The 15,681-nt window shown below is 38.6% G+C and overlaps 1 protein-coding gene across 4 annotated transcripts in view; it reads right to left on the reverse strand.

The window, feature by feature from the left end:
* Window positions 1-15,681, reverse strand: part of colec11 (collectin sub-family member 11) — a 30,390-nt gene continuing 14,709 nt past the window's right edge. Inside the window, exons 4-7 of one of the 4 annotated variants that reach the window (XM_043678565.1) lie at window positions 11,529-11,600; window positions 5,241-5,294; window positions 5,046-5,141; window positions 1-2,535 (exon numbers count right to left, since the gene is read on the reverse strand). In XM_043678565.1, coding sequence (XP_043534500.1) covers window positions 2,126-2,535; window positions 5,046-5,141; window positions 5,241-5,294; window positions 11,529-11,600 — 632 coding nt within the window. In that variant the 3' untranslated portion in view covers window positions 1-2,125. The remainder of the gene's footprint in view (window positions 2,536-5,045; window positions 5,142-5,240; window positions 5,295-11,528; window positions 11,601-15,681) is intronic. The other 3 variants (XM_043678573.1, XM_043678578.1, XM_043678581.1) reach the window with 3 other exon arrangements.

Raw genomic sequence — 15,681 nt, forward strand, 5'->3', positions numbered from 1 at the left:
TCCTATTACAACACTAAATATTTAATATCACTTGTACCAGAAAATGGCAACATCAGTAGAACTGATCACAGTTGAAACCAAATTACACAATGTCAGCAATATATTGAGTACAGAGCTGTACAGAGATGCTAGGTTTGTCAACATCTTTTACAGTGTTGCCAGAAACTACATCAAAGGGATAATGGATCTATAAAGTAAGTCAATGTTAATGAAACTTGAAAATCAGTAAGATATTTTGTTTATACAGAATCACAGAAATAAACAGTGAACATGTGGTAACCAAATACATCTCACAGTTCAGAAGGTATAATAAGATAGTATATAATAACAAATTCAAACCAGAGGAGGTCTTAGAAAAGATTACACTTATCTTGGCTGCCCTGGATATTTTTGTCTATATGTGCATTGAAAGAATAGAGATGTTGAAATCACAGGTCTCCTGCCAAGCACAGGGTTAGTACCATTCTGCCCTTGCCATGTGTTATTATCCTTCCCAATCATCAATATAACCTTAACCAGAGAAATACTAACCTCTGTTTGAAGCTGTCTCTGGAGCCGCCATTAAAACCTCTATGTTCTAGACCTGGAAGAGGAGCCCACCAGAAGTGTCAGAGACCTTGACCAAACTAGTGCCTATATCACTCATCAATTGACGGAAGCATTAATACACACACCAGAGAATACAAATATTAAGCTTGAGGAGATAATAGTGCTCAGTCACAGTGTACAGACGGGAAAAAGTGAAAGCAGCTATTTGATGAGGGTGCTATGCACCAAGAATACATATTGGAAATAATTGGAGACTGCTAAATATTAAGGGAACTTAAACCAATACCTTTGGCCCTCACCACAATCTCTGTTCACTTGCGACTGACTCCAACTTTTTCCGTGGCAACTGTCTGTTTGCAACTGGGTTTTCATATTTGACCCTGAGTTAAGCTTACAAACATATGCCTCTTAATCATTGGGATCACCTACTTCCAACTCAATAATATTTCCAAGTTCAGCCTATTTAGATCTACTGCTGAACCATCATTCACATGCCTTAGTTATCTCTAAATCTGACCATTCCAAACCAGTTCTGGCCAACATTCCCACATGATACCCTCTTTAAATGTGAAATCATCCAAAATTCCACTACCATGTTGAGCCATGAACTCTGCATTGTTAAAAACTGCCCCAGTTGTAAAATTCCCATCATTGTCAAACTCTTTCATGATCTAACCCTTTGCTCTCTCTCTGTAATCTCCTCCACAACCTTCTAAGGTATCTGTTCTCTTCTAATTTTGGCCTCTTGAGCTTCCCTGATTATACTACTGCAGCAGTACAATCCCAATGGGCAGAAGTTTCCTGACAACAGATAGTGAACTAAGGTCCTCAGTCATTGTCACACAGCAGTTGATAGGCCTGCAGATATGATGCTGGCACAGTCATAGATACAGGTAATTCACCTCTTGTGCTCCCTGGTATCTCTGAAATTCTATTGTATAAAATTCTATGATCGGAATACTTTAAAATAAGTAGAAAATGAGGATAGCAATTCTAACCACTCATATCTTGCGCAGAATGGCAAGAAAAGGAATTATAATAGAGCTCACTTTAATGTTCATTTTGAACAGGCAGTGAATTGTTTAGCCAAAAACAGCAAGGAATAGCTTGCCATTTACAGCTTTGAAAAATAAATTGAAAGACCCAACCAATAGCAAATGAGGAAAGAGAAACTTAAGTAACAAATGAGAGGGTTTGGGCTGGTAATTTTGTTTGTGACAGTGTAAAATAGACAATGTAAGATTAGTCATCTATTACACAAAGCTCTGAAATTTTCATTCTCATTGACTTCATTGATCTTCTCTCTTTAAGCTGCCATCCAATGTCAAATTACCTCTTGCCTTGTTCACGGAAACTATAAAGCACAAGAAAATGGTTCTGCTAAAACTCAATATATTATCCTACAGTACTTGTATCATACATCTAAGAAGGTGAGTGAAAATGAGTCTTATAAAACAAATACTCTGGTGGTTTTAATCATTCCCCCATTGAGGTATCATAGCTTTTAAAACTAATACTGATTTCTCCATTGTCAATGTGGAATAATATAATGCTACAACATCAGGACCTGACTGAATTAAGGAGCATCTTTATCAAATTCACAGACAAAGTACATTGTAATATGACAGGCAACATCATTCCAGCCCCCAGAAGATACCATCTCCGCACAGTCTTCTTCATCGTAGGCATTATTCGGCTCTCCGGTACGCCACTTGTTGAAGGTCTGCAGGGGTGACCCATCTGTAAAGACAAACTGGCCTTCCTCCTCCAGATCATTAACACCAATGAATACCCTGCTGAGACCTGCTTCGCTGATGTAAGAAGCAATGAGACTATTGGTTGCTTCATCTTTTGGCATTATAAGTAGTCCTCCTCGGTCATGGCAATACTCATGGGCATCTGTGTACCTCTTCTCCTCCTTCACCAGTAGGTAAATCTTATTCTCTACCTCTCGTACTCCAGCAACAGCTGCAGGGGAGGGCAGTGCTGAAAAGTGAGCACTTTGACTTCTGTTATATTTAATAAGATATAAGCAGCTTTACAAAGATCCATATGTTCCCCCATGCAAACTATGTCTTCAACTGGTAAACCTCCTGTGTCTTTATGGAAGGGAACATTCAAAATGAGTAATGTCTTAATGAGCTTAAGCACATTCTTACACAGGAAACATAAAACTTCATACCTCACAGTTTGATTTTCTTTTTAATTTTTCATGGCATGTGGGCATTGCTGGCAAATTTGTTGTCTATTCTTAACTTCTCTTGTAAGATAGCTGAGAAGATGCTTTCTTGAAGCACCACAATCTATCTGGTGAAGGTAGTCCCACAGTGCTGTTATTTTTAGTGGTCTGTTACAAGTCAATAGCTTGCTAGGCTATTTCAGACAAAAGTTAAAGCTAAACCATAATCCCCTGTGAATCTGGAGTCACATGTTGACCAGAACACACAAAGACGGCAGCTTTTCCTCCTTCAAGGACATTAATGAAACCAGTGAGTTTTTGCCACGATTGATGATGGTTTATATGGCACTGTTACTGAGACTAGCATCCAATACCAGAACTCTATCAATTAATTAAATGTGTTAATTAAATTCAAATTCCACTTGCTGCCACGGTAGGATTTGAACCTGTGTTTGCAGCCTATTAGCCTGGCCCTCTGGATCCATTTGACATTACCACTACAACATCATCATCCATTATGCTTTGATTGTAATGTCTATATATTCTTAAATTTCGTTTATATGGTCCAATTTCCAATGTTTGAACACGTTTATTGATGAAATTGTAACTAGAGTGCAGAAATCATCACCAAAAGAAAAAAGGGAGAGATAAGGATTTTCTTTTTAGTTATGAACAGAATAATGGGGAATCTTATGAGATCATAGAATATATCCAAATCAAGGAATCCAAATTCAAGTAGCTCACCTCTAGACACATCTGAAAGCCTATCCACCATCAAAATGGTACAAGTCTGGAGTGTGATAAAATACTCTCAACTTGCCTGGATGAATACAGCTCCAACAGAACTCAAGAAGCTTTACACTATCCCGGACAAAGCAGTCCATTTGAATGGCACTTCATTCACTAGTCTCAATATTCATTCTATTTATGACCAATGCACAATAACCGCACAGCATACCATCTGCAAGACGCACTGCAGAAATTCACCAAGGCTCCTTCAACAGCACCTTTCAAATCCATAACCACTCTAACTCAGAAATCTGCAAATTTCTCTCTGAGCCACATGCTATCCTGACTTGGAAGAATTTCTCCATTTCTTCGATGGGTCAAAAACCTGCAATTTCTGTCCCAATAGCACTGTGGGTCTAACTACCCCATTCGGACTACAGCAGTTCAAGAAGTTTGCTCACCATCACATTCTCAAGCGCAAATAAGGTGAGCAACAAATGCTGCCTTTTCCAGTGACACCCACACCTCATGAATGAACAAAAAAGGCAGGAAGAAAGTGAATAAATATTTTCAAAATAATAAGGTTAAGTGAATGCCACCAAATAAACAAAGACCAAGATAATTGCAATGAGTCAAGTAGTTGGTAAAATTTGTGTGATAAAATTTAATAACTTCACCTGACTATCTCTATACTTGACTAAGTTTCATAACAAAGAGTTTTTGTTAGTTTGCACTGAAATCAGCAATGCTAGCATAAAGGTGAATTGATTTTACAAGTTTTATTAAGCTTAAATTGAGTTTCCTTGATTTTTACACTGTTTTATGAAAAAGATCAGGTAGGTAGCTGATTCAGTCAACAAATTTGATGACACCCCATATCAAATTAGCGATTGTGCCTGTTCAAAGAGGATCTTCAAATTAAGCTGTCTTTTGAGTGCAGACACTAGTGGATTATTGTAAAGGTTTTTACATGTTAAATGAAGTCTAATTTAGAAAGGAACTGACGAGTGCAAATGATTCTTTATAGTTTTAAAGTAATTTTCAGAGATTTAAAATTGGTTTACTGAGAGGTAATCGATTGCATACTTATTGGAAATGCTCATTTTCAGCTGTTTTGAAAAAATAGTTTACCCCCACTGTTAAATGTGTAATTGAATATTTTTAATGCAAGGGAAGAATAAATAATGACATGCTGTTACATTGCTCCATTTCCTCCATTCATGGAAGATTTTGCACTTGTAATCATGCAAATGAATTTGATGAAAACTTGATCTGTAACTTCAGAAAAACGAAATTTTAAGCACAATTTGCTCTCAGATTGTCGACTGTATACAGAACAGATACTCTAATCTAACCACTGTATTTAATTGTATCTAACAACCGTACAAAGTCTTATAGAGCATGATACATAAAAAGCAAATGGATTACAACTCTAAATGTACACATGCTTGTACTTAGCAATTGGTTTAGTTTGAAAGGTTAATAACTGAATCACCTTCTCTAAAAGACAATGTAAATGTCATCTGACAGTAAGGGTTGAAATAATATAGGCAAAGAGGTCTGCCTTGATATAAGTGATAAAACTTACCATTTTTAATGAAATTGAGTTCATTTGTTAATTGTGTCACAAGAATGTCCATTTCTCCAATTACCTTTCTCAGGGGGCCACACTCACAGGGTAAACCTGGAGAGAATGTACACAAGACATTAATCATGCACATAATTAAAGACACAGACTTAACACAAAGCAGGGGTACACCAATAGAACTTTTGGTGACTCTACCTGGATCTCCATTTTCCCCTTTTGGTCCTAGATCACCAGTATCTCCTTTGTTTCCTGATAAATTAAGAAACAAGAATTTGAGTTTCTTCAGTTTCTACTCTGAGCTATAGCCTGTCCTCCTGTGTTATCTGAATTTTTGTTGAAAGCACCACACACACACACACACACACACACACACACACACATTCAGCTCAGCATGAGTATGCTATTCAGCTCATTCATTTAATATGATCATGATCCAACTCAGTACACTGTTCCCACTAGGCAAAAGTGAGGACTGCAGATGCTGGAGATTAGAGTCAAGAATGTGCTGCTGGAAAGGCTCAGCGGGTCAGGCAGCATCCAAGGAGCAGGAAAATCAATGTTTCAGGCAAAAGTCCTTCATCAGGAAGTCCTGATGAAGGGCTATTGCCCGAAACGTTGATTTTCCTGCTCCTCAGATGCTGCCCGACTTGCTGTGCTTTTCCGGCACCATTCTCTCAAGATTGTTCTCACTTTCTACCCGTAATCTTTGACTCCATGAGCCCGAAGAACCATATCTGATTCCTTCCTGAAAACGGTCAATTTTTTAGCCTCAACCGCTTTCTGTGGTAGAGAATTCCACTGGCTCTCCACTCTCTGGGTAGAGAAATTTCTCATCTCAGTCCTAAATAGCCTACCCCATATCCTTAAATTGTGATCCATGGTTCTGGACTCCCTGGTCAATGGGAACATCCTTCTTGCATTGACCTTTTTCAATCCTGTTAGAATTGTATAGGTGTTTATGAGATCCCAGCCACATTCTTCTAATCTCCAGTGAATATTATTCTCATCAATTCAGTCACTCTTCATGTATCAGTCTTGACATCCCAGGAGATCCAATATGGAGAAAATAATTGGTGGTTGCTGTTGTGACAAACAATGCTAAAGGGCTAAATTTAAATCTGAGATCCAAATCTGAGGTGCAATAAGAGCAGTTGTAATTGCCTGGTGAAAATCCATCAGCTTTGTAAAAATGCAATAGAAATGCATGAGCTGTTACCTCACCAGTCTTTTAAGTGCAATGACTTTGGTGTGTAGAAGTGTGTGAGAGTTATTTTGAAAAAAATCTTTTTATTGCTAACTTAGGTCTGTTGTGTTGTGCCAGTTCAAATAAAGTCACATCACAGAAATTAATGTTTTCTTTGTGTGCTATGGCTTTAAGTTAAACAAAGCATTGATAATTATTAACGATGTGTGATTCCAAATACTCATCTTTCAACATTCAAAAGGTAATGTTAGTATGAGATTGTATCATCCATTGTAAGAGTCAGTGAGAATGATAAGGTAGTCCCGAAAACGAAAGAGAGCCCCCCCAAAAAATTGAAAATTAGCTCCTGAGGTAATCTTAAGATGGGGTCTCAAAACTAATTACTTTTTGCCCTGCTTTATATAAGCTCATGTGAATCCCATTTAATGCCTTCCATCTGCATTTAATTAAACAAAACTGATTTATAATTAACACAAAAACAAGTTACCATAATATTCCACTTGTAGTCTAATCAAATTAAACATAGAAACGAGATGCAGCAGTGGCCACTCAGCCCTTTGAACCTGATCTGCTCTTCAATATGATCATGGCCAATCTTCTATCGCAATTTCATATTCCCTATTTCTCTCCAAACTCCTTGATGTCTTTATTACCTAAAAATGATCAATCTTTTTCTTGAATATATTCAGTAACCCAATCTCCACAGCTAATTGCGGTAACAAATTCCACAGTTTGACCACTCTTTGAGTGAAGAAATGTTTCCTCATCTCAGAACTAAATGGCTTAACTCAAATCCTGAGGCTGAGGCTTCTAGATATAGACCTCCCAAATAGCAGAAATATCCTTCCATGTCAAGTCTGTCCAGCGTTGTTAGAATTTTATATATTTCAATCACATCCACTCATTCCTCTAAACTCTGGTTTGAATAAAACTGATTATATAACTTTAAATATTTATAATATATTAATATCTTATTTTTGTACATGCATGCAACCCACAAAACATTACTTTCTGCTCTCATATTTAACTATCAATTACTTTGTTCAGATTACAGCCATTGTAATCTGGTCTCAAGATTCAACAGTAGTAGCACACTGATTACTGAGTTTTAAATTTTCTGGTTCCTCAATCTATATTATAGAGAAACTGATAAGCTTCAAACAATTCTATTTCTCTGCTTTTAACTTCTTTTGGTTATGCTGTTCAACTGTTAATAAAATCAAAGTCTCGTATAAAATCAAGACATGACTTTAAGCTGAGGACTGAACTCTTTAATTATCTTCTCCCCTCTGACAATATCATAAGATATCGACTCCCTGTCCGCAAAGATAAAAAGATCAAATAATATTAACAATTACAACAGTGAGGCCTTAATCTTCCTTCTTTGCAGGAAGTCTCCCCCTAAATAGCAGCAAATGAAAATTCTAATGCATATCAACCATAATTTTCTGACAAAATTAGTTGGTAATCATGGACCATGTACAACACAATTACCCAATATGCCTTTATTTTAAGGCGGTCAAAATATACAGCATGCTGACAATAGATGCAATGGCTAATTATTTTTTCTTCCAGGAAGAGAGCATTACATGCCAAGAACAAATATTAAATATCGTGGCTCGAAACACTGTATGAATAAACATGTCACAAATTTGGGAAATTTCTAATATGTGACCTATTTGCCAGAAAAACATAATTTTTACATTACACTTTTTATTAAATGTGGCACACAGGCCAGTAGCAAATTAAAATACCCTTTTAGTCAAAACATTGTCAAACACTGTCCCTATGATGGTCCAATTGATATGCCCATTTTGGAATAGAACATAGATCAGTACAGTTCAGGAACAGGCCCTTTGACCTACCTTGTCTGTGCTGACCATGTGCCATTCTCCCTGCAAATAGTCAGTCTTCCCTACCCATATATGCCTTTATCTAAATGTCTTTTCAATGTTGCTATTGTCTCTTCCTCTATCAGCTCCCCTGGCAGCACGTTCCCGACACCTAACTCTCTCCATGTAAAACATTACCTCGAATATCACCTTTAAACATTTGTCCTCTCACCTTAAATCTATGGCCCCTATTATTTGACATTTCTGTCTTGGGAAAAAGTCTCTTCCACACCTCTCAAGTCACCCCTCAGTGTCTATCAAGTCACCCCTCAGCCTGTAGTGAAAGCAATCCAAGTTTGTTCAACCTCTCCTGATAGCTAATATGCTTCAATCCAGGCAACATCTTGGGGGTAAACCTCTTTGAACCTATCCAGGCCAAGAAGGTTCATGGTCTATTTCAAGTATAAATTTGACTGGGATAGTAGTAACCACATTACTATCAGGTCAACTTTATTTAAAGACATGGTTGGAAAAGCAGCAAGGATATTCTGCTCAGTAACCCTTAATGTTTTTCTTTATAAATATTAGTGAGGGAGGGATGGTCTTGACACTAGCACTACAAAATGCCTGCATATGTTCAATTAGAGACAAAAAAAACTGCAGATGCTGGAATCCAAGGTATACAAGCAGGAGGCTTGAAAAACTCAGCAAGCCAGGCACATCAGGAGGTGGAGAAGTCAACGTTTTGCGTGTAACCCTTCTTCAGGACCAGAAGGGTTACATCCAAAATGTTGACTTCTCCACCTCCTGATGCTGCCTGGCTTGCTGTGCTCTTCCAGCCTCCTGCTTGTCAATCTTGCATACATTCAATATCCAGGTTCATAAATGGTCAATGGGCAATTGAGTGAGGGAGTAGAAAACTGCCAATCTCTACAAAATCATCCTGTCTTATGAAGGGGTGTTGGGGAGGGTACTGGGGGAGAGGGGTGATAGAGGAAAGATACTTGGGTGATGAGAATTGATAATCAGGGGTAATCCTAAAAAACTCTTGTTTACTTAAGACCATAAGACATAGGAGTGGAAGTAAAGCCATTCCACCCATCAAGTCCACTCCACTATTTAATCATGGCTGATGGGCATTTCAAATCCACTTACCCCACTCTCCCACTTAAATGTACATATCACCAATTATTGATAAACCAGAGCAATAGATATTGTGTAATTAATAACATTTGTACATGAATAGAAGGAAATTATTATGTAAATGATGACACTGGAGCTATTTGAGGACACAAACGTGCTGACATCTCTCCAGAAGACAGCATTCTTTCCTGCCATCACTGCCATCACTACCACTTGCATTGTCTTGCTACCACAGCAACCTGCTATTGTCTATGCAGAGATGGCACAGTCCACAGTAAGGCCTTGTCGACCTAAAGCTGCTCAATTCTCCAAAGTTACATGATATCTTTTCCAGTAAAGCTCAGGAGCCTTCCATCAGCTATGTAGCACTGCATAGAAGCTCTAGGACAGGGAAAGGCACAGGTAAGGCAAGCTCTAAGGGAACACAGAAGGGTGATTTGTTAACTCATTTGTACAATATTCATAATTTCACTTACATTTAATGTGGAATGTTTCTTTCTCAGTAGCTTTCATTTTTGCACTGTGGCAAAGTGGATACTTCCGGGGTTAGTAACAGGGAAAGAAAGCTAATGGACTGTTGGTGAATGGGAGTTTGCGTGTGAATACTGACATTGAACTCAGATGAAACATTATAGATCACCCACTTAGCATGAGACGACACAGGTTATAGTCCAATAGGCTTATTAAAATCACAAGCTTTCAGATTGTTGCCAGTTTGTGATTTCAAATAAAACTGTTGGACTATAACCTGGTTCGTCTGACTTCTAACCTGGTCCACCCCAGTCTAACACCAGCATTTCTATATCACTCAGGGTGAGACTGCCTGGATTGCCATGTCTCCTCTTCTTCCTACCACTCCCATTCCTCCTCATTAAGCTCTGTTCTTCAGTTAATATAATCCTCTAGCTGAAGGCAACTGCTGCCCTCACGTGTGTAAACTTACACATGTTCTGCTGCGTAATGTAAGGGTCCTACTGTCTGATCAATGTTTCAGAATACTAACAGTCTTCTATTCATGTGGCACCATGACTTTTGTTGAATGCACGTTGTACACATGTTCATGTACTGGACTCATCAGCCATGTCATCAGCAGCCAGACCTTGTCAACCAGAAGCCACTTATCCTGGCAAAAATAATGCTGGCATAGAGAACTAACAGAGAATTAAGTTGTCACAACAGTTTCTAGAGTCTCAATCACTGGTCTTCTTGCTTTGCTGCCTATGGTCACACACCAAGTTGAATCCTGAGGTAGTACAAACCTTTTCAATTCCATTAAAAGGAAGGGCTAGCATTGGGTAATTGGGTGGCATGGTGGCTTAGTAGTTAGCATTGATGCCACTCAATATTCAAGTTCACCCTCGGTTGACTGTCTGTATGAAATGTACAAATTCTCCTCGTGTCTGTGTGGGTTTGCTCTGGGTGCTCCTGTTTCCTCTCACAGTCCAAAGGTGTGCAGGTTGGGTGGATTGGCCATGGGAAATGCAAGGTGATAGGGTAGGGGATGGGTTTGGGTCGGATGATCTTTGGAGGGTTGGTGTAGCCTTGATGGATTGAATGGCTTACTTCTATGCTATGTTTTTTAAGGCCATAGATTGCTCTACTCCAAGGGGAATGCCTACAAGTGCAGCCATGTCTTGAAGCAATTCATTTGTGAAAAAGCTGGGGTATCATCAAAAAACCTTCTGAATAGGTTGATTAGAAAATAGCTAAAAGAAAACCTGAAACACTTGATAGTACAAGTCAGAAACACTTATAGAACCAAAGCATCAGGAATAAATTAATCTGTAAGTAGCTGAGTTCTTTTAAATAGCGCTAATGGGATTGGGAATCTTCCTGCTCCTGACAACATGTTTAGTTATTTTGACAGGTTTAGCTCCAAAATGGTATTTTTTGCATCAAATCAGCCTTGTACACTAATTGATTAACTACCAACCTGCCTGCTTATTCTACCTTGCATGTGATAACACCCTCACCAATATAAATTCCAGCACAATGCGCCCATTTCCTGGATATGTGTGGGCATGATTATGGGCATAGCTTATGCCCATTTCCGGAGTATTACCTAATTATATCCTTAAATCTCCAAAATACTGTTGCAGCTTGTCAACCTCACAAATATATGCACAATCATAAAGTATCAGAATTTCTCAGTCATATTGATAGAAGTAAAACAATAATTAATGAAGGAAAACATAAGGTAATGCAACATGAGAGAAAATTATGATGCCAAGAAGTGTCAAAAAATCCAGAGAGTGTCTGTATTAAATCAAGTACTAATTTATTTAAACAAAAATGTTAGTATACCTTTTAACCCAGCTGGGCCTATTTTGCCAGGGTGACCCATTGCACCTTTATGGCCTTTTTCACCAGCAGGGCCTGCAAAAGAAAGTTGTAGCTGTTTCAGCAAAACATTTCCAACTATTTTATTTCACATGACTTCAAGGAATCAATTTCATCATTTGCAAGGAATTTTCAGAATATTCAATTGTCATTGAAAACATTTGTTTTGTGGCTTTGAAAGCCACAGGCATATGGGAAGACACCTGCAAAGGTCCAAGCAGTAAACATTCATTTCAACTTTGTCTATCAAATGCTATGCACGGAGTTTAAACTGGATAACTGATTCACCAAATCAATAAAGATAAGTTACAAAAGCAGAAATGGAATTAACCAAAAATTGTTGAGCAAGACATACAAACATATTGTATTGATTGGAACCAGCTGGATCTTACTGACTATGAGATCCCTGATTGGGATTGTTAACCTGGACCAATCAGGAAAACCCAGGCTGTCCAATATAACCAGGAGATTCTGGGGATAAAATAAGCACTACCGCACTTAGGTGGAGAAAAAAGAAAAAGAACAGGAGTGTCGAGGAAAGGAAAAAATAAATAAATAAATAAATAAACAGGAGATCTCACACAGCACTGCCCTTTGATGTGAAGGGCAGTGTTTGTCACTGGCCACCCGGGTGTTTTCCTGTCAGAAAAAATAAAGAAATAGAAACAGGGGATTCCAACTCTATTTTGAAAAAAAAAAGAAAAAAGAAATATAACCAGGAGATTTCTTTGATGAGAAAGGCATTGCTTGTCACTGGCCACTCGGGTGTTTCTTTTCTTCCTGGTTGTGGAAACTGAATAAAGATTTGTACACCTTGTGTCTTTCACTGTGTCTCACACCTGCACACACACACACACACACATCATGGGTGCTGGGGGAAATATAAGCACTACTACAGTTAGGCGGAAGTGTGGGGGTAAAGACAAAAGAAAAAATGAAAGAAAAAAATCACCAGGAGATTTAGAATAAAAAAAATTTAAAATAACCAGGAGATTTAGAATCTCCTCAGTTTAGGGCGCTGACTCTGTGCTGGCTGGGCCACAGTCAGTGTGTTAGTGGTGATGTTGGTTTCTGCTTTTTTTGGGAGAACCTGATTCCTAAATTGGCTGGTTTGCAAAGCCAGCTTTGTTAACTGGTATACCTTTTTTGTTAAGAAGAAAAAAAAGAAAGAAAAACAGAATCTCCTCAGTTCAGGGGACTGACTCTGAGCTGGCTAGGCCACAACCAGTGAGCTGTACACAAGTAAATAAAGGGTGACGGGCTACTGGACTCTGTGCAGCTATTTCACATACAAACAAAGAACAAGAGGAGGCCATTCTGCCCTTCAAGCCTGCTCCACTATTTCAACAAGATCATGACCCATCTGATTTTAATCTCAACTCTATATTCTTGCATATCCCCAATAATCTTTCTTCCTCTTTACAATCAAGAAGGTATCCATCTTTGGCTTTAAAAATATTTAAAGATTATTTATCCATTGCCTTTAGAGGAATGGAATTCCAAAGATACACAACCCTCTGAGAGAAAAATAGAGAACCTAGATTAATTTATGAAAAATTAGCAGCTGACATTTTGGCAATGGCTCAGCTCAATCCTTTTCTTTAGGCTTGAGAGATTCTTTGAATAAAGAAACGGTTTTTAGCAATGTTGGGGAAATTTGGTTTTTATTCCCCATCCTTGGAGACCCTACACATTGCTGCATTTTCCTTAAAATTCTGTGATCTTCTGATGAGGATCTGCCCAGAATAAAATTAGATGGAGCAGAATTCCAAAATATTGTATTTGAAGGACTGGGGATACGTGTCCGAGTCAGAATGGTGTATCAATTAGAAGAGGTTAGAGCTGATTGTGCCAGTGCTGGACTTGTATTTTAACTGTTCTATTTTAGCGAAAATTATTAAACAGTAAACATGATTAATAAAGAGCATATTTTAATAAATACAGGGCTTTAAAGTGGGACTGATTTAATCATCACTCCAGTGGCAGATCTCAACACTTCTGTTAAAAAGTAGCAAAAGATGAGGTTTGAACTTTTGTTCCAAAACTTTGGAGGTCCTCACAGACTTTAAACAGAAATATTTCAAAAACTGACATTTAATCCACAAACACAAATAAGTATAAACACATGGAATAACCGACTAGTCATTGAATTCATTCTCTGGCTGAACTACGTTAGTGTGTGACCTCCTGTCCTTTATTTTAAACAAGAAGGCCTGACCACTTACGACCAGTGATTATAAAAACAAACCATGTTGTACTTGGTGAGCTAATGACAGCTTGAAGATTAATTTACGTCCACATGACATGTAATCGCAGTTAAGCACTACTTGGGTGGTACAAACACGAAACACGAAGCATGTGGGAAATTTTCCATTTTCCAAAGTCAGAAGATCATAATTATTTTCAAGTTTATCAGGTTACAATTGCAATTCAGTAACCCAATCTACTACATTAATATGGAGACTTAATATTTATTTAGTAAATTGACTGTGCTCTACATTTCAACCTTAACCTAAATTTATCTTAATTATTGACATAATCACCACAGAAAATATGTCATTTTCAGATGTGCCTTCTATAAAGGCTAGAAAATAAAGAATTGGTAATTTACCTGTTCCTGCGCCTATGGGAACATAGCACAAGAGATTTACAAAAACACCTTTTGTAATAGATGGATGTTATAATTAAATGTAACAATAGCTGCAATAATAGAATCCTGGTTGAATTTATTCCTCCGTCCATAGAAACTTGAGAACAAAACAAAGTTATTCACCAACAGATCTGTGCTCTGCGAATCGATTAGATCATGTCTGATCTGAACAGAAACATTCACCTCCCATAGCTTCATAATCGATTAATATTGTTCATTACCTGGCCAAAAATGATCTATTCCAAACTTAGAAGCATCACCAATTCCTTCACTGTCGCTGGGTCAAAATCTTGGAATTCCCTCCGTCATGGCATTTGGAGTCATAGAGATGTATGGCAATTAAACAGACCTTTGGTCCAACTCGTCCATGCTGATCAGATATCCTAAATTAATCTAGTCCCATTTGCCAACATGTGGTCCATATCCTTGTAGACCCTTCCTATTCATATACCCATCCAGATGCCTTTGAAATGTTGTAATTGTACCAATCTCCACCACTTCTTCTGGCAGCTCATTCTATACATGCATCACCTTTTGCAAACAAATGTTGCCCTCAGGTCATTTTTTAAATCTTTCCCCTCTCACCCTAAACCTATGCCCTCTAGTTCTGGACTCTCCCAACATGTGGAAATGATTTTGTCTATTTACCCTATTCGTGAACCTCATGATTTTGTCTATTTACCCTATTCATGAACCTCATGATTTTGTAAACCTGTATAACGTCACCCATCAGCCTCCGCGCTCCAGGGAAATCAGCCCCAGCCTATATCTCAAATGCTCCAACCTTGGCAACATCCTTGTCAAGCTTTTCTGTACCTCTTCAAACTTCACAACATCCTTACTATAGGAGGGAGACTAAAATTGCACACACTGTATTCCAAAAGTGGCCTAACCAATATCCTGTACATCTACAACATGACCTCCCAACTCAAAATACTGACCAATAAAGGAAAGCATACTAAATGCTTTCTTCACTATCCTATCTACCTATCTATCCTATCCTATCTCGGGCGACCGACTCAACACAGACATTTATTACAAACTGACTGACTCCCACAGCTACCTAGATTACACCTCCTCTCACCCTGCCCCTGTAAAAACGCCATCCCATATTCCCAATTCCTTCGCCTCCGCTGCATCTGCTCCCAGGAGGACCAGTTCCAATACTGTACAACCCAAATGGCCTCCTTCTTCAAAGACCATAATTTCTCTTCCGATATGGTCGACGATGCTCTCCACCAGATCTCCTCCACTTCCCGCATCTCTGCCCTTGAACCCCGCCCCTCCAATCGCCACCAGGACAGAACCCCACTGGTCCTCACCTTCCACCCCACCAACCTCCGGACACATCGTATCATCCTCCATCATTTCCGCCACCTCCAAACAGACCCCACCACCAGGGATATATTTCCCTCCTCACCCCTATCAGCGTTCCAGAGAGACCACTCCCTTCGCGAGTCCCTCGTC

Source organism: Chiloscyllium plagiosum, chromosome 3, assembly GCF_004010195.1.
Source record: "Chiloscyllium plagiosum isolate BGI_BamShark_2017 chromosome 3, ASM401019v2, whole genome shotgun sequence".
In the NCBI taxonomy this organism is placed as follows: Eukaryota; Metazoa; Chordata; class Chondrichthyes; order Orectolobiformes; family Hemiscylliidae; genus Chiloscyllium; species Chiloscyllium plagiosum.